At 33.1% G+C, this 19,793-nt stretch overlaps 1 protein-coding gene across 1 annotated transcript; it reads right to left on the bottom strand.

The window, feature by feature from the left end:
• Nucleotides 1–10,290: 10,290 nt before the first annotated feature.
• LOC114307523 (protein disulfide-isomerase) lies at nucleotides 10,291–18,143 on the bottom strand. The gene is made up of 11 exons (XM_028252908.2): nucleotides 17,826–18,143; nucleotides 14,287–14,317; nucleotides 13,878–14,165; nucleotides 13,605–13,790; nucleotides 13,387–13,512; nucleotides 12,623–12,760; nucleotides 12,411–12,530; nucleotides 12,149–12,266; nucleotides 11,710–11,822; nucleotides 10,815–11,026; nucleotides 10,291–10,515 (listed from the first exon to the last, which is right to left on the bottom strand). The coding sequence occupies exons 1-10, from the start codon at nucleotides 18,008–18,010 to the stop codon at nucleotides 10,820–10,822; spliced, it is 1,512 nt and encodes a 503-aa protein (XP_028108709.2). The 5' UTR covers nucleotides 18,011–18,143; the 3' UTR covers nucleotides 10,291–10,515; nucleotides 10,815–10,819.
• Between the last annotated feature and the right edge of the window lie 1,650 nt (nucleotides 18,144–19,793).

The raw sequence follows: 19,793 nt of genomic DNA, 5'->3' as shown, positions 1-19,793 counted from the left end.
CAATTCAAGAAGGACAAGAAGAAAGCCATGATTGCAGCATGGGGAGAAGATAGCGATGAAAGCGACTCAGAAACCGAAGTTTGCAAAAATGAGGTTGCTAACCTATTCTTAATGGCACTTGGAAACAAAGAGGCGGTAAATGACGATCAGCTTTTGATGAATTACATGCTGAATTTAAGAAACTTAGTTTGAAAAGTAACTGTCAAAGGAAAGTGATTTTAAGTTTATCAAAAGAAAATGAATCCTTAACTTCCAAGATAAATGCTTTAGAAAATGAAGCCATGAAAATGAAAGAGGAAAATGAGATTTTAACTTAGAAAGAGTCTTCAATTTCTGAGAAAAGATTAATTGTATTGCAAGAAGAATATGAGTCTTTAAAAATTGAGCAAATTGTTTTGAAAGAAAATATTGAAGACCTGAAAAATACTCTTTCAAAATTCACTCAAGATAGAGAGACTTTAGATAAAATTGTTAAAAATCAAAATTGTACTTTTGGTAGAGCCGGAATTGGATATAAACCTTTTTCAAAGATAAAAACTGTCAAAAATGGTTTTGTGTATGCATCCTCTAGTCACTCTCACTTCACATGTCATTTTTGTGGTATAAAAGGTCATATTTCACCTTCATGTCCTATTAAAAGAAATCTTTTTGCTAAAATAAAAAAGATGTGGGTCCCTGAGGACATTTCAAGAGTGTCAAATTCTAACTTTTATGGACCCAAAAAGATATGAGTACTAATAGAAAAATCAAATTTATGTAGGTATGTTTCAAGACAAAATCTAGTAACAATAGATGGTATCTCGACAGTGCATGTTCGAGGCACATGGCCGGAAATAAAGTTATGTTCACCACACTCCAACCAAATGATGGCGGATATGTGACTTTCGGCGACAATTGTAAGGGTAAAATCATTAGTGTAGGTAGTATTAGTAAAAATCTTTCTCTTATTATTGAAAATATTTTACTTGTTGAAGATTTAAAACATAACTTGCTTAGCATTAGTCAATTATGTGATAAAGGTTATAGAGTTATTTTGAGAAAACTCATTGCACTATTGAAAACATCTTAGAAAACAAAACTTTATTTGTAAGTTATAGACATGAGAATATATATGTGTTTCATTTGTATGATTTGTCTTCTCATTTTAATATTAAATGTTTATCTGCTATAAATGATAATAGTTGGCTTTGGCAAAGAAAATTAGGACATGCTCATTTTGATTTAATTTCCAAACTTTCAAAAAATAAGTTAGTCATTGGTTTACTAAAAATTATTTTTAAAAAAGACAAACTTTGTGATGCATGTCAATTTGGAAAACAAATTAGAATTTCTTTCAAATCCAAAAACGTTGTTTCAACTACTAAACCTCTTAAACTCTTGCATATTGATTTATTTGGACCATCTAGAACATTAAGTTTGGGAGGAAAATCTTATGCTCTTATTTATGTTGATGATTATACTAGATATACATGGGTTTTATATTTGACATACAAAAATGAAACTTTTTACAACTTCTCAAAGTTATGTAAAAATATTCAAAATTAAAAAAGTCTTAATATTTGTAGTATTAGAAGTGATCATGGTAAAGAATTAGAAAATGATGAATTTATTATGTTTTGTGATGAGTTTGGAATTGATCATAATTTTTCTACCCCTAGAACTCCTCAAAAAAATGGTGTGGTTGAAAGAAAAAATAGAACTCTTGAAGAGATGGCCCGTACTATGCTTTGTGAAAATAATTTACCTAGATATTTTTAGGCAAAAACCGTTAACATTACATGCTATGTTGTAAACCGTGCTATCATTAGACCTATTCTTAAGAAAATCCCTTATGAAATTTGGAAAGGTAGAAAACCTAATATTAGTCACTTGCGTACATTTGGTTATAAATGCTTTGTATTAAACAGCAATAAAGATAACTTAAAAAAATTTGATGCTAAATTGGATAAAGCTATATTTTTTGGTTATTCGAATTCTAGTAAAGCTTATAAAGTATTCAATAAAAGAACTTTACTTGTTGAAAAATCTGTACATGTTTCTTTTGATGAATCTAACAACGTTGTTTCCAAGAATTTTGTAAGTGACAATACTAAAGAAACACATCTAAGAATGGAGAGCATTTACATAACAAATGAAGAAAATCCATCTTCGGAGCACAAAGAAGAAATTACAATGAAGAGCCTTCAAGAAGAATATGCTCGTCCAAAAACCGAATCAAATCTACCAAAGGAATGAAAGTATGCTCATGGTCACCCTAAAGACCTTATCATAGGTGATGCAGCGGAAGGTATAAAAACTTGTTTCTCTATTAGAAATGTTTGTGGTAACCTAACATTTGTTTCATAAATTGAACCAAAGTCGTTTTTAGAAGCTGAAAAAGATGAAAATTGAATTTTAGCAATGTAAGAAGAATTAAATCAATTTGAAAGAAACGAAATTTGGTTTTTAACACCTTGGCCTAAGGATCATCTAGTTATTAGAACAAAATGGGTTTTTCGAAACAAAATAGATGAATCAGGAGTTGTTACTAGAAATAAAGATAGATTGGTAACCCAAGGTTATAATCAAGAAGAAGGCATTCATTTTGATGAAACTTTTGCACCAGTTGCTAGACTTGAAGCTATTAGAATGTTACTTGCTTTTGCATGTTTTAAAGATTTCAAATTGTATCAAATGGATGTTAAAAGTGCTTTTTTAAATGGGTACATTTCGAAGAAAGTTTATGTTGAACAACCTCCCGGTTTTGAAACTCATAAATATCCGAATCATATTTTCAAACTTTCAAAAGTCCTATATGGTTTAAAACAAGCTCCTAGAGCATGGTATGAAAAATTAAATAATTTTCTACTTGACAAAGGTTTTTCTAGAGGAAAAATTGATACAACACTTTTTATAAAAATCAAAAAGGATGATATGCTAATTGTTCAAATTTATGTTGATGATATTATTTTTGGTACTACTAATGAAAATTTTTGCAAAAAGTTTGCTAAAGATATGTAAGGTGAATTTGAAATGAGTATGATGTGGGAGTTAAATTACTTCCTTGGTCTACAAATTAAACAAACTAATGATGGAATCCATTTAAATAAATCAAAATATATCAAAGATCTACTCAAAATGTTTGAAATGGAATCATCAAAGCCTGCAGTAACTCCAATGAGCACATTTATAAAAATCAACAAAAATGAGCAAGGTAAACCTGTAGATGAAAAGAAATATCGAGGTATGATTGATCCCTTACTCTATTTTACTGCAAGTAGACCCGATATAATGTTTAGTGTTTGTATGTGTGCACGTTTTTAATCCGCACCGAAAGAGTCACACATTACCGCAGTCAAACGTATTTTTAGATATCTTGTTGGCACTCCAAATTTAGGATTATGGTATCCTAAGGGAACCACTTTTGAACTTTTTGGTTACTCAGATGCCGACTTTGCAGGATGTAGACTTGATCGAAAAAGCACAAGTGGTACTTGTCACTTTCTTGCACACTTACTCACTTCTTGGTTTTACAAAAAACAAAACTCAATGGCTCTGTCAACTGCTGAAGCAGAATACATTGCCGCCGTTGGGTGTTGTGCACAATTGCTTTGGATGAAACAACAACTTCAAGATTTTGGATTTCACCATGATCATATTCCTATAAACTGTAACAATACAAGTGTCATTAACCTTTCAAAAAATTCTATTTAGCACTCACGCACCAAACGCATTGAAATAAGGTATCATTTTCTAAGAAATCATGTATTCAAAGGTGACATTGAACTCGAATTTGTGCCTACAAATTATCAATTAGCTGATATATTTACCAAGCCACTTAATGAAGAACAATTTTGTTATATTATAACTGAACTTGATATGATGAATACTCCCATATGATGTTTATTTTTTTTAATAAAATTAAAACTAAAATTAAAATCAAAATAAAATTTAAATAAAAAAATATTTTATATACTCTCTCTCTCTCTGTCTCTCTCTTTTCCTTTCCTCCTCAGACACCATCGTCCACCACCAGCTCCACCATCCATAAACTTCATCACAAATATCTTCGATCTACATACAACCGCATCTGATCTACACAAAACCACATCAGATCTACACAAAATTCATCCCCAATCTTCTCCATCATTTTCGTTCATCACCATCATCATCAACCCAAATCTCTCACCGATCTGACCAAAATCCATCCCAAATCTACATAAATCCATCACCAATCTACCAAGATCTATCTCCAATCTACCGATCTTCACTGTTTTTTTTAATCATCTCCATCAATGTTGATCTGCATCATTATCATCGTTCTTCACCATTGTCATCGATCTTTCTTGTCGTCGACAAAATTTTACATCCACCAACATCTTTTCCCCAATCAACATGTTAAAATTATTTTTGCATTGTGTTATATTTTTTATATGATTGTATGTGCTCCGAACTCTCTTGGATTTAATAATATTTGCTTCTACACTGTCTAAAGAAATTGTTTTTATTTGTATTTTCTCTTTTTATGCTAGTGCACTTGGTATAGTTGTTTTTGGCTGGATCTTAATGGCCCTTGGTATTATAAATTGGTAATCTGCTTTTTTACAATTTGTGTAATTTTCTTTTGTGCATTAATTTAAGGGGAGATTCATATTATGGGATCTTTTAAGATTACATCAATGAAATAAAAATAAAACATAAAAATATGAGTAATCTTAAGAGAGTGTTTGTATATGCAATGCATAATTTTAGGAGAAGTATATATATATATATATATATTTTATCTTCATCCATAATTTTTTTTAAACAAGAGAGAGAGAGAGAGAGAGAGAGAGAGAGAGAGAGAGAAATGCTTGCAATTTTATTTCAGAAGGAAAAAATATTATTCAAGTACATGTAAGTTTTCAAAAGGCTTCACAGATTTTTTGCATTTAACTTCTCTCAACAGTTTTCCATGAGTCTCCTTTACATGTCTCTCTCTATTTTCGACTTCTGTGAGTCTTGGCATTATAACCGTTGCATAATATTGCATCGCATTCTCCAACTATGCATTTCTCCTTTCTAGCTCTCTCTTCTCCTGACGAATCTTAGCCAGTTATTGTTTTAACAAGCACACCTCGTCTCTCCATCGTTGATTTTCTTGTATTCTTGCTCGTAGTCGTCGGGCCATATTGGAAACCGCAGTCATTTTCTGTGTACTAAGAGCCATAATGTTATTAATAACATTGATATCTTTCTGATTACCAACAACACTCTCATTTACAAGAATAGCATGTGACTGCACCATTGGTAACTTCTTATTTGCCTGCATTACAGGCACCTCATGCATGTCCGAACCATTGATGGCTAAGGTAAGAAATGACATGATTACACAAGAAGGTAAAACAAATTTTTCTCTCTCAACAGTGGACAATTTCGTATCTTTGCCTATCATTCTTGTCTCTTTTTATACACTCCACCGATCTAATACTCGATGCATATCTGCTCAAATATTTTGTTTGTCAACATTTTGTGCACCAGAGATGCTCCAAAATCCTTACAAAGATCACGACAAGACATAAGCACCATTATTATAATTTTTGTTTTTTTTTTTTTTTGTATCTCAGTTATTTTCTTACATATGTTTGTCTGATTTTTGTTTTGATCACTGCCATTTTTTTTTCTCTCTACCACCTTCCTATCTTCATATTCTTTTTGATGATGTTAAAGGAGGAGAAAAATATGAATTGAATTGCTGAGAATTGTTGTGCATGTGTACTGTGAATTGTTGTGCATGTGTACTGTGAATTGTTGTGCATGTATCAAATATCTAATGCGGCAAAATTATCAAATATTTTGTTGATTTCAATTTTGTGTCAAATCCATTCATGTATTGCCATCATAAAAAAGGGAGAGATTGTTAATCATGCTGTTTAATTTTGATGATGTCTTTAAAATATACATACTTTATGATACATTTGTTAGAAATATTTTTTGACATATTTGACACAAAATAATATATATTTTTGACACAAAATATTATCTGTTTAAAATATACATACTTTATGATACATTTGTTATAAACATTTTTTAAATAAATTTTTGTGAAAATTTTACTATTCATGTTTTAATCACTATTCACCCTTTGACAAATTTGATGTGATTGTCTCTTTTAAGTAAATTTGTATTATATCATTTTGATACATATTGCAGTAAATTCAAATTTACTTTACAATCATATTTGAATGAATCGATTATAAACATAGTTGATTTATACGAAACATCTTTTGAATATATTAAAGATTTATAAATAGTCAGTGGCGGTGCAGTGCGGTGCATCAAATATATATATATATATATATGTAGTCAAAATCTTGAAATTGATATACTATAATGATTGCAGGAGAAGACTTATTTAATTTTTTATTGTAAACAAATCCTTGAAGATGTTTTGCCTGCAAGATGAAAAAGAAAAAGCTGTAAGTTGGTTTGAATTTGCTTGCAAAAAGAGAAACAAAAAGTTACAAAGTAGACACAATTTTCATATGGCTTTTGACTTCAAGGAACCCATAATGATGGAGCTTTATGCTGACTTCTCATAATCCGAATGAGCTTTTGTCTCTCCAACGGGTAGATTTTTTTGTATAAATAAAAATGTTATATGTGGAGAAAAATTAGAGAACTTGAAGATAAAAAATTTTGTGTGCTCCAAAATTTTGAATGTATTGTATTCTACTCTTTCACTTTCAGATTTAAGAGTAGTCCTTGTTCTTACACTTTCATATCTACTCTTTGTAAGAAAATTATTGTAAAAGAGGGTTAAAGTACCTCTTATTTTTATTCATTATTTTGTGAGAGATTTTTGTAAGGGTAAGGCATTCTCAATAGATAAAAATAAGACCTGCGCAAAATCCACAAGCTTGGTGAAGCCTTGGTAGTGTATTGATTCATTTTGATAGTGAAGAAATTCTCAAGGAGATTCCTTAGGTAGTGGACGTAGGCCCGGCGTCCCAAACCATTATAAATCTCAATGTTTGATTTTCTCTCCCTATCTCTCTTACTTTTATATTGATAATCATTGTTTTGAATTTTGTATTTATTATTTTTTTAATATTGTAAATTATTTTTTTTAATAACCCAATTCACCCCCCTCTTGGGTTGCCTAATTGGGATAACACCAAAGAAAGTCGTCATCATTTAAGTATTTGCTTGGCATTTTCTTGACAAGTTTCTCTCGGCCTCTCTTTACTTTGAAGTAGTAGACCCAACCATCATCATTCTGACCAAGTGAGTATTATTGGAATATCTCGGCCAATCCAAGGTTGAGGCAGAGACGGCGGTTGAGTTCGGCAATCCCGTTTATAATTCTATACGTGTTGGTGGACACCTAGGTGGGACAGAGTCTAGTCTGCCTAATGAATTCACAAATAAAGGGTTGGACTGGAAACCAGAGTCTACCCTTTACGATTGACAATATGATGAAGGGCAAAAACCGGATTTGCCCCAAGGTATAGCATCTTGCTCGGATAGGGTAAACTACACGTCATTAGGAATGTTGTAATCCCTTCTAAATTCGGCTATGGTCCTTGGCGAGCTTACCATTTTCCTATTGGCTTTAAGTTAGGATTTATTGGGGTTTGCTTGACTAAATCGATCAGCGTTGTTTGGTTGCTCAGTTCAACAGGCACCGTCAAAGGGGCAAAATGAATGGTGTGCCTGGACAACCTAGTCAAGTCTACAAAGTAAAAAAATAAAATGTGTTATGCCCAAATGTTGATCGGGCTAAGACAATGGTTTGTTCGGTCATGAGTGTGCGTGTGCAGAGACTTAGCTCGGTCATGAGCTGGGCACAATTCGACCCACTACCAGTTCAAGGTTTTAGCCTAGTTCTTGTTATGAAATATGTCCCTAGCTCAGTTGGGCTTGTTCGAATTTATACAAACATATTTCTGCTCAGACGTAGCCTAATTTTGGATCAAAAACACTATTTCTGACTAGTTTTAGTCCCAGTTGTACGAAGTTCATCTCAAAATATGGGATTTCAATGATTTGTAGAGGCCCTAATTCACCTCTAAGTTCATTTTGTGTACATTTTAGCGGATTTCTATTCTAAAGTGTTATTTTTTGGGCCTAAACGGTGGACTAGCAACCCCATGAAGAACAACATGAATGTTTATAAGAAAAATGTCAGGAGGAATGAAGGACTTATGAATTCAAGTGCAGAACTAAGTTCCAGTCGGTGGGAAATGCTCCAATGGCAGTGGTAGGCTTGATTCAATGGCAGAAATGCTTAGACTTGGGCTTTGAATGCAAGGATCGAGAAGCTGCAGCTTTGAGTGGTGACCCTTCAAATAAGTAAAGCTATGTAGTGAAAGCAAGAAGGGTAGGACTGTTCAAATTTTTGACAGTGCAAGACAGCTATAGTAGGTGTTCTTCACCAGTGGGGGCCTGCCACGTATCCAAGGAATGATGTCGCATCAGACGTGCTAGAGTAATGGAGCAACGTACAGAGCAACTGATAAGATTTCTTAGAATTGGGCGGATCGTGAGACTGAACAAATATTTTTAGCTCAGTTGAATTGTATCTTTCTTAGCTCGGCTTTGGAAAAGTAATTCCAATCATGCTTAGCAAATGGAATTAAGGGGCAATTGAAAGGGTAATTTGTGCAAATAAATTGGGCCGATTAAGGTAGGATTATCTTTAGAAGTCGGGCCGCGTAAGTGAGAAGGGTAGCTCGGTCTTGGGTCAAACACGCATTAGGCCAGTCAGAGATGTGTTGCTAGGGCCTAGGCCTAGCTATCTAAAGACAGTCCCTTAGCAGATCAAGATGTTGTCAATAAAGAAGACCGAGTTATGTATAGCTCGGCAGGGTGCCATCCTATAGCCAGGCTTATCACAACTCTACCAAGGAGAGCATACAGCCGAGATAGCTCAGTTAATCGCAATGACAGCCGAGCAAAAGAGTTTGAACCATCTCACCTGGTTGGTAGTGAGAAAGGTGTTCTAAGGATAAGTATTATCCTTTAGGAATGTGATTCCTAAGAGGACTCTGCTAAGTAGAGATAGAGTTCTATTAGGATTGTGCCACGCAGAGTCTATAAAAACTCATGACAGAACCTATGCACAAGTATTGCAATTCTTACTCAAAAATATATAGAGCTTATTGTTTATTGTCTACTTGCTGACTTAGGCATCAGAGGGGTTTTTAGCATACATTCGCCGGCTAGTTCACGTGTGTTTTCAGGTAGCAAAGTGACGACGTTTGAAGAAGTGCAAGCATGATCAATAGGATTATACAAGACAGATTGTTTCGTGCCCGTACATGTAATATCCTTATAGTTTTAGTAGTGTTATGAATACCAAAATTCATGAGTTTTTTTTTATTTTTTTGTTTTTTTACATGACTTGGGAACTCCAGGCTAAGTCTATTTGTGATCTGACCTTACAAGCTAACGTAAAGAGCATGTTGAGGAGCTCATCACTCATCCTCCAATTTCAATCAAAGTCTATAACGAGATTGGTGTAAGTTTCAAACTCGGGATCTTAGGCCACTTAGATTGTTACCTTATCAACTCATTCAACCCTGATTATTTTTTAGAGTTAATGTCCACATATATACACATGCTTGTATTATGTATGCAAACATTTTGTTTCACATTAATTTCGGTGACTGAAATTTTCGATGTTTGTATACTTTTGTTCAGCTATAAAAATCGAATCTTGAGTTTGTTATATTCACTATTCATAAAATTCATTAATGAGACTCTTTATTTTAAAAACATTATCATAATATTATTCTAGTGATATGTACACAATTGAAAGACTGGATTCATTCAAAAATGGGTGTGGATTTATCAATTGCATGATTTGTATTGATGCTCAAATCAAACATTTCCATATCAATGCATTTCGATATTGTTGGTCAATATGTCAACTGTATTTTGATTTGTGAAAGATTAGATTGATTGTTAGTCGATCAGGCATACTGGTAAAATTCTATCCGATGGTTAAGTAATTAGCTCTTTTTGTAAGAGGCACCTTAGATTAAAACCGTGGTCGAAGTATAAAATAAAGATGGAGCAAAGTGATGGGGTTATTTTTTGAAGTGGTTGATGAGTTAAGCTCTAAGGCCTCGTTTGGCAAGTGATTTTTTTAGTCAAAAAGTCACTAAACCAAAAGGCCAACAACTCATATCAAAAAGTTAAAGATTCTCTTTTCTCCCTACTTTTTACACATCTTTTTGTAAAAAGTTAAAAAATCATTCCAAATATAATAGTTTTTTTTTAAATCACATTTTAGCCAAAAAAAACTAAAAAATTACTAAAAAAACATGTTCCCAAATGAGGCTTTAAACGACAATGAAACAAGATTCTAGGGCATGCAATCCAGTTTGCAGCTCTGAACAACACCACTAACCAAAGAGTACTGAAACTGGAACAGCATGAAACAGTATTAGTTTCATTTTTATTTCTATTGAAGCAAAATTCATAACACAGATTCTAGGGCACGCTGACATTGTTAACTGAAACCCACAATGCTAGTTAGTAATCTGCAACCTGCAAAACATGAAAACAAAAATAGCAATGTTGAACGTTATACGTATACCATCACAATCTGTGTTGTGTTCTACTACAAATTTAGCCAACACAACACCTTATTAAATTTAAAACAACCAAACTTTTCCCATCTCACCCTTGAATCCAAGAAAATAGATCTTATTTGAGAAACACAAATTCTACATTGATTCGATGAATAGGTACACAGCCATTTTCGCTGTGAATGTAGCACTCTTTTGCAGTAAAAAAACAACAATTCTAGTAATGAAAGTCGCAAACAAATGAAGTATGGGATTTACCTTCTTCATAGCTCGTCTTTCTTCACTGGAGATGATTCTACTGGACTTGGTTGGGTACTTTTATCCCGATTATTTTGAATAAATTCAATAATATCCTCCTTTGTTCTGCCGCCATCATACTTCAATAAGTTACCGCTAGCAGATCTAAAGTATATAGTAGGGAAACCTTGAACATCAAAGGCTTCAGTTGGCAAATCATTTGCAGTTGCATCCTAGAAAATAATTGCAGTGAGATGCAATAAACTTAAAAATTAATAATTATAAATAAAAATATAAGGGAACCAGCAGTGAAAGTAAAGATAACAGGCACGCGATTACATATGATCAACAAAATATGGTTATTGTGTTGCTAAAGATAAAAGTATCAAACTGAGAAATTATAAAATTATGGATGGACATATTTTGGGAGCCTCCTTAGAAAATCACAAAGAAAGAAAAGCCAATCATTAGTAATGAGGCTAAAAATGGAAAAATTATGAGCTACAAGAATTTTCAGTAGGTCTGCCTTGAGATAGCATACAAGCACTGGGTTAACAGCAGTACTTAGGGAGGGCTGTGTTTGGATGATGGAATTGGGGAGGGATTTGTGAGGGAAAATAAAAGGGACAGAAAAAGTGGGGAAATATTTTTAAACTTCTATTTCATTTATTTTTCTCTTCTCTTTTCATTTCTTTCATTCTGCAAATCCCTTCTCAAATCCAAAATCAAAACACAGCCCAGAACAATATTGTGATGATGTGCCCTTTTACCATAACTTGGATCAAGTGACATTACACCTAACGAAGGATGCTCATAATTGTAAACACTTAAAAATGAAATCATGAGTTTAAGTCTCACTTGCAATTTGACAAAGGATGAGTGATGCATTGCTAAATTGGGAGGAAATGAATCTTACCAGCTTTGCTATGATGACATCTGGATCATTTTCAAATGACACAGCAACTTCATCCAATGTTGGGGCCAGTTTCTTGCAGTGTCCACACCATGGTGCATAGAACTCTAGCATAACTGTAAAAGAACAGAGATTATAAAAGGTCTTCTAAGAAAGAGCAACAGTAGGGAACCAAAAAAAAGTGGAAATCAGCTCAATTTGCTTCTGTGCTTGACTTAACTCCAATAGAAAGTCGAAAAGTGTGAATGTTACAGCCATGGAAGCTCATACAATTTACACAAGCAACTGAAAGAAATATCTTCTCCATAGCTGTGCGACACTTCTTAAAGAATGGTCAATTAGAAACTTGGCAACTCCAAATTTCTAGTTCACCTGAATTTTTCAGTTCCGTTTAATCTATACATATAGGAATTATGGGATGAAGGAGTTGACAAGCACGCACCATTCTTTCCAGAGTTGAAGACCACGTCCTGGAGGCTGTCAGCGACGACCACCTTAACAGGTTCATTATTAACATCAGGAATTGGCTCTGATCTTACAAATGGCTTCAAGCTACCATCCTGCAACCTCATTGACAAAAGTTTCAAGTCATTTTAGGTAATCCAGGTTAGAAAATCCTTTGCAATGTAACCAAGAATTCAACATAGTTGTCATTATCATTATCATGAGCAATTATGAATGAGAAAAAGAAACAGAAGCATCACCATGTACTCCTTCAACCAAGTTGCAATATGACCGGGTTTCAAGTTTGTCTTAAGATATTTCTGGCCACTTTTCTTCTGTATAAAGATGAGAGGTGTCTGATCTTCTTTCAGTCCAAAATACTGTCTCCAGATAAAAATGACAGTTGAAAATGTGAGGAAAATAGGTTAAAATACCATAACAGCCAACAACAGAGAACTGGGAAAGAAATAACCTGAAATACATTTTGACTGGCCTCACTGTCACCCAATAGAAAGCTTATGCCCTTTCCTTTGTAGGCGGTGGCAACATCCTTGTATTTTGACTTGAAAGCATCAAGATGTCCATCGCTGAAGTTGAGAAACAGCATTGCCTACCCATTTTGAATTATTTTCCGAATAATGATTCCACAGAAAAAATATAACATCGTCAGCACATTTGTTCAGAAAGTAGAAAAGAAGTAAGAAAAATGTGTTAGTCAAACAATAAAATTTTGTGACATCACCCCAAATACTAATCTAATCAGTAACAAACAACAGTGCCTCTCTCTCTCTTTTCCTCTTTATAATAAGTGCATATATACATACGTTGTATCACTTGTTTAAGATTCAAGGTTTTCTTGTTGAATGTTTTTATTGTGCTAAGAAATGATGGAAGTGTCGAGATTATTATGTCTTTTTAAGGTTAGAATCATTTATAACTAGAATTAAAGCAAATGCAAAATAAGCTCAACTTCTTATAAGTTAGGGTTTTAAGTTCTTTTAAAAAAATAAAATTAAAATAAAAATTAAAAAAATCTCAAATCCAAAAAGTACCTTTTCTTTGTCAGTTTTTTTTTTTTTTTTTCCTTTTCTTCCTTCCCTGTTTCCAGAAATTCCATTCAAGAAATTTGTGGATTGAAATTACATATCTAAGATCTAGAAAAATGAATCTCTTGGGTTTAGAGTTTACACATCTTGATCAATATTATTAAACAATTATGAGAACAAATAAGAGCACCTTAGCATTTGGAGTGTTGAAGAATGTATTAACAAATGGATGGTTGCTTGGGTCTTTGTCGTAAACAGTCACAATAGGCACACTAGCTTCTACAATAAACTTCTCCAGAGCATCCACATCAAAATCCTGCAAGCACAACAGCTAACTGTGATTAGAGGAGTTGTCAAAATGGAAAATAAAGGGAAACGGAGAATGTTAAGACAAATAAATCAAGATACCTGGAAATCAATGAAGAGTTCATCAAAAGGCTTAAGTAACCTAATAGTTGGCCCATTAACTGATCCACCGTGTGGAAGGAGTTTGGCATTTGAAGTGTGACCAAAATCATAGTCAGAACGCAACTTCTCAGCTAGAACTTTGAACTTTTCAAACTCTTCTCCCGAAAATTTGGGAAACACTCCAACCTAAAAAATACGTGTACACTTCAGTAGTACCTACAATTAATTGACACAAATAACTCCAAGAAAATCAAACCACCATGAAGTACTTACCACAAAAATTCTTGTTTCATCAATAAGACTGCTAACATCTTCTGCAGATTTTATTTCAGCAGAAGCAGGACCAGCCTGTTTCTTCAAGTAAGCTACTATACCATCAGCTTCACGAGGGCCATTATATTCTTGAGCGCTCTTTCCTCCATTTCTTAAGATCTTAATAGTGGGGAAGCCCTGAATCTCAAATTTTTTGGCAAGTTCTCTGTTTGGTTCATCACTTGCATCAACTTTAGCCAGTATCACTGGAGGATCATGTCTACTCAAAACCAAAGCAGCCTTTTCATACTACATATAACAAAATACATTGCATTTGAAAAATACTATCAGTTAAACATGCTATATGCTGCATTTTGTAAACAGAAAATGAAACAGTTTTCTCTTTGGACATTTCAAAAGAAGTGATTACCTCAGGAGCAAGCTTCTTGCAGTGTCCACACCTGTCACATGGATAGGGAATGTGTATTAAATCAAAGCAATAGACCAAGACATTTATAATTAAACAAATAAGCTGAGGCAAATAAGTTTCTACAAGCATGCAGTTATGCACATAGATTTATACATAAGTTCATTTAAATAAGATGCTGCAAGTATTGAGACAAATGTTTAAACATTCAGGGCTAAATGCATAAAACAAAAGGCACATGCTGATATAACCAGCGCTGATAATTCAGATACTTGATGAAACCAAGTCGAAGTAATGGTTGTAGTTTTGTATCCAAAACCTGGGCTCTCTAACTGCTAATGCACTAAATCTAAGCCTAACAAGGGAAGTGTCTGTCGTGTTTAACTAAATAATCAAATTAGAGAAGTATAAAGAATTTCAAGTTTTCTTTTGAGCTGACACTTTTTTTTTATTATAGTTCAGGACTTTCAGTCAAAATATTAGTGATGTAGGTGTGCTAGATTTTACATTTATCCAATAATCACCTCAAAATTGGATAACAATGGATTTGAAACTTAAGTTGTTTCTTAGAGCCTTGCCCCAGTGACAAATTTTGAGATGTGATTCTCGCCATCTTGATAGCTTTTGATTGAGCATACTTTGCAGAAAATAAAATTTAATTATGTAATAAATTACAACCACAACAAAGTGTCAGGGGACATGTAGCAACTTCCATAAGTCCAAGGTGGGCAGCAAGAGAACATTTTAGAAAGATTATATATTATGCCACAATGAAGTAACAGTGCAAATTTCAAATAAACTGTCATTGTATAAAATTCTCAAATTTACAATCAATTGCCCCATTCCTCAATACGCACAATCATTAATGCTTTTTAAAACACAATTAAACCACTTCCACATAATGTGCACACAATCTGAAGGGGTAAACATGCATTGCATGCCTATATCTGTCTTGGAGTGACTGAAATGGAATGATTTACTTGTCAATCACAACACAATCAAGCACGAACACGTTGTATTGGAGTAAGGGCTTTATAAAAGATCAAACAGGTAAGGGCTTCTCACAGGAGTTTATTCCGGGGAAGCTCTTATCTATTACAAGAAAGATCTGTTCAAGGGGGAGTCTTCTCTTATCTATCAAAAGAAAGATGCCACGTATGATGTGACAAGGAAGAAAAGATCAATTGAGATTCCCTCTAGAATCCCACAAAGATCTCTATACAAAAACCAAACAATTCAGTTGCATCACTCTTGGGTGATCCCTTCCAGTTCTCACTTCTCTCACATAAAGGGACCAAAACATTAAAAAAAATATAAAAACAAATTACAAAACAAATCATTTAAATATTAATAAGCATACTTTTGACCCATCAAATGCCAATTCATCCTAGTTTCTTATCTGACTTGTTAGGTTTTATTCTTGGCAATCCTGTTTGACAAAACTCCTTTCAGTTGTATTTATTTTCGCACATTTATTTCAGTGAGGCTATGAGTGTTTAGATGCGAATCCAACCCGAATTGAGCCTTTCAGAGAAGTTTGTGATGCAAATATTTTCAAGATTGCCACTTCGCTGATTATTACGGGGGTCGAGCTGCCCGGTCAGCTCGCGGCCCGAAGCAAAATGCAAAAATGCAAAAATGCATTCAAAGTTGCCTGTCCGATCATGTTATGTTTTTCCAATTTTTCCAGTTTTGGCCTTCCCGCTCGAGCGGGGAAAAAGAAGCTCGAGCGGGGTTTGCGAGCTCACAGTATCTCTGCAATGCCTGAAAAAGTACTGGATAGTGTGATTTGACGCTCGAGCGTCAAAACCGACGCTAGAGCGTGGAGCCTGTATGAAATCACAGAATTTGAAGTCTCCGCTCTAGCGGGAAGAGCCACGCTCGAGCGGACCGCGCGATCCCAGATTTCCAGATTTGTTAAAGGAGTTGGTTTTCTTCTAAAACTAGGATTGCTTTGGTTTTCTACAAATAGTTGGATTTCTCCCAACACTAGAGGAACTTCTCCAGATCTTATTTTTGGATCTTAAGGTTTATATCTGGAGATATTTTGCTAGTTTCTTTGATGTTTGTATTGAGTATTCAACTCATGTTCTAAAGAGTATACATCAAAGGTTTTGTTTGTTTTACAAGTTCTACAAAAGAGAGAGTTGTTCTTCGGTGGATTCTGAAGAATTCGAGCCTGAAGCTTTGGTGGATTCCGGAGTGGCTCATCGTAAAGACAATTCCGAGGTGAAGACGGGTTGGAAGAGGCACATAGAGGTTGGTTCAATTAGGCGTGGATTCGCTAGGTAATTGAGAGTATACCTGTGTAATTCCTTTAAATCTTCTTAGTGGATTGTTTTTGTGGCTGTTGCCCGTGGTTTTTTTATCACAGTTGGAGGTGTCCAATTGTGGTTTTTTCCACGTAAAATCGTTGTCTCTTTGTCTTGATTGTTTGATTGGGATTGTTATATTCTGCTTAAAATTGATACATAATCACAAATCAATATATAGGGGATTTCTAGATTTTTCATGACTAAAAACACAAGCATTCACTATATTTATAAAATCATATTTGAACTCAGAAAAAAAAAAAGAAAAAAAGAAGGACTAATCTTTAAAACTCAGCAACAATTCCGGACATGCATATAATAACATACATGTCTAGTAATTAAATTTGATTTGGAGCATGTCTGAACTGTGAAGAAGAAAAAAATGTCCCTTCCGATTCTCACACAGATGGACCAACAACTTCACAAATGATTACCCAACCAAACCCCAAAGCTCGTGTCTAATCAAGTGGATTGGCTAAATGAATTCATTTCCAACAGCTATAGTTCGAAACATTCATATATTCGAAACGTAAATAATAATAAAAAATAAAAAACTTAATAATTTAGTAACAGAACAGTACATATAAATACGTGACATACACACACATAGGAGTAGGTAAATTGAAGATCTGATTCATAACACAATTTTTCCAATTCTACCTGTATTAAAAAAATTCAAAGCCTACATAATACTCCAAAAATAAAAATCTCTTTAAAGTGGACCGCACTCATTTGGTGGGACTCATTTATACGAGAGAGTTGTGTTCACATGATATGGACGAGACCCATGCAAATTATCTTCATTTATGTAATCATTTTATGCATACAAAATAGAATAATGTTAGATATCTTAAAAAAATTACCACCTACACCATGAGAGATATTTAGTAAAAATTTTACTAATTTTTTTGAGATTTCTAGCATTTTAATAGAGACAAATATTTTAACTTTGAAAAAAAACCTGAAAATTCTCATAATTCAGCAACCGAAGCTACACTAGAGGATTATTTGGCATATATTAAAAAAGTGTGTTTTTTTATCTTTTTTTTTTTATTATATCATCTAAAAAATTAAAAAGTACATTTAGCACTTTCTAAATAACCTCTAAATATATATACACACATATGTATAGCACTTTAAAAGGAAGATCTGCAAAATGCACATAACGGAGATTGAGGATTGTAAATTATAGAATAAAGCAAAAAGAAATGGTTATACATCTATATATACCAAGGAGCGTAGAATTCGACGACGATGAAGTCGTGCTTGGTCACAGTATCAGAAAAGTTGGAGTGATCCAGCGTCAACACAGGCTCATGCTCTCCTTCGTCTGCATAGACCGATACACTCAACAACAACAACAACAAAATCGATGAAACCAACACCAAAAAACCAACACAAACCCTAGATGCCATGGCAGCGCTCTCTCTCTCTCTCTCTCTCTCTCTCTCTATCTCTCTCTGTATTTATGTGTGTGTGTATGCATATATAGAGAGAGATGGAGAGAGCGCAGTTTGTTACAGAGCGAAAGAAGAATGAGACAAGCATGCGAAGTTCGTGCTTTCTGTGTGAATAAATAAGGCGGGCTGAGCCTCACGTGACCGCTGTTTTAAGAAAAGTGGGCCTGCTCACGTGGTCAAGAAGTAATTGGATAGTATAATGTAATGTGTTGTGTTGTAATGAGAGAGCGAGATTTGGTTAATCCACTCAGATTTACTTCTTTAAAAGGGCCAATTAAGACATAGGTGAATTAAACATACAAATTTGGTTATTTTAATTGATTTTTTTTATGACTATTTTATGAGATGAAATAAATTTTTTTTTGAGATGATTTATGGATATTTTTATAATTAAATAGATGATTCTGTAGAAGATATGACATTTTATCTTATTAATTATTTTAATTTTTTTATCTTTATTAATTATTTTAACCAACAATTAAGTTGTAATACACCATTACAATAAGCTAAACACAACATGGGATACTGTGAAATATTTGAGTTTTATTCTATATTTAGTTTGCATTTCAACATTACTATTAAATATAAGTCTCACTAATGACAGCCCGCCAATTAGGTAATAGATCGGATTTTTAGAATTTTGTTTTTCAAACTCAATTATTTTAATAATATGATTTCATACTTGAGTATGAACTTGACAATTTTAACTTACTTACCGCTATATTTTATCCTACTCAATCAATGTTCTCTCAAAATGGGATGGGAACTAATACAATTGGGTCAGGAAATTTTGCCATCATTACTGCCAATAGCTGACTTGTACATTATAAAATATTATAGATTTTAAATTTTAAAATCTCGCATAGGTATTTTTGAATTTGAAATAAATATATATTGGTGTGACTCTTTCATAGTCTTTGATGATATAATGAAAATTTTCCCATGCTATGGAAGGATTTAAATCCCCATTTTTATTGCCAAAACAAAAACAAAAAGGGATAATGTTATTTTAACTCAAAAATTAGATATACATTTCAAATTCAATGATGCGGTAAATTATTAAAATATATAAGGTAAATTTTTTTTTATATATATTTTAATTATCAACTAATCATCTTTTTAATACATCACTACATCTACTAAATGAATTTATAAAATAAACTTATATATATATATTTTTAAATATATATATCAAAAATCAATGAGTTACGCTAGAAATCCTAAAAATTTTACCAAAATTTCTACCGAATGTCTCGCATAGATATGGGACCCACACAATGTACGTATCATGTAAGTCCCACACTATGTGAGACATTTGGTAAAATTTTTGATAAAATTTTTAAGATCTAGCATTTTTGAAAATCAATCAGTTTGCTTGTTTTCATTTTTCAGAAAACACTTTTTAGAAAATTCTACTTTCTTATTTTCCGTATTTTTTTGTTTTTACTGAATTTTTTTAATATTTTAAGCATTTTTTTTTACTTTTTAGACACACCTAACATAAATACACTTAAAAAGTAAAAAAATTGTAAAAAAAATCTTTTAAAAATTCTCTAAATATCAAAAATACAAAAAAAATACAAGAATTCAGTACATTTTTTGTATTTTTATGTATTTATTAATTTTTTCACAAATTTTTTATTTTTTAGATACATCTAACTAAGGCGCATCTAAAAAAGTTTTTAAAATGTTTAAAATTTAAAAAATATTCACTAAAAATAAAAGAATACGAAAATCA

Source organism: Camellia sinensis, chromosome 1, assembly GCF_055761805.1.
Source record: "Camellia sinensis isolate YWXY chromosome 1, ASM5576180v1, whole genome shotgun sequence".
NCBI classification, from domain to species: domain Eukaryota; kingdom Viridiplantae; phylum Streptophyta; class Magnoliopsida; order Ericales; family Theaceae; genus Camellia; species Camellia sinensis.
This window is presented reverse-complemented; position numbering and strand designations above follow the sequence as displayed.

Bases quoted from the DNA above. Each gene is read 5' to 3' on its own strand.
- LOC114307523 (XM_028252908.2), bottom strand. From the start codon at position 18,010: ATGGCATCTAGGGTTTGTGTTGGTTTTTTGGTGTTGGTTTCATCGATT. The intron at 13,513-13,604 runs GTATCTTGATTT...TTGTGCTTGCAG, and splicing joins AACTCTTCATTGATTTCCAG to GATTTTGATGTGGATGCTCT. The intron at 12,267-12,410 runs GTGATGCTTCTG...ATGAGGTTGCAG, and splicing joins CTTGGTTGAAGGAGTACATG to GATGGTAGCTTGAAGCCATT.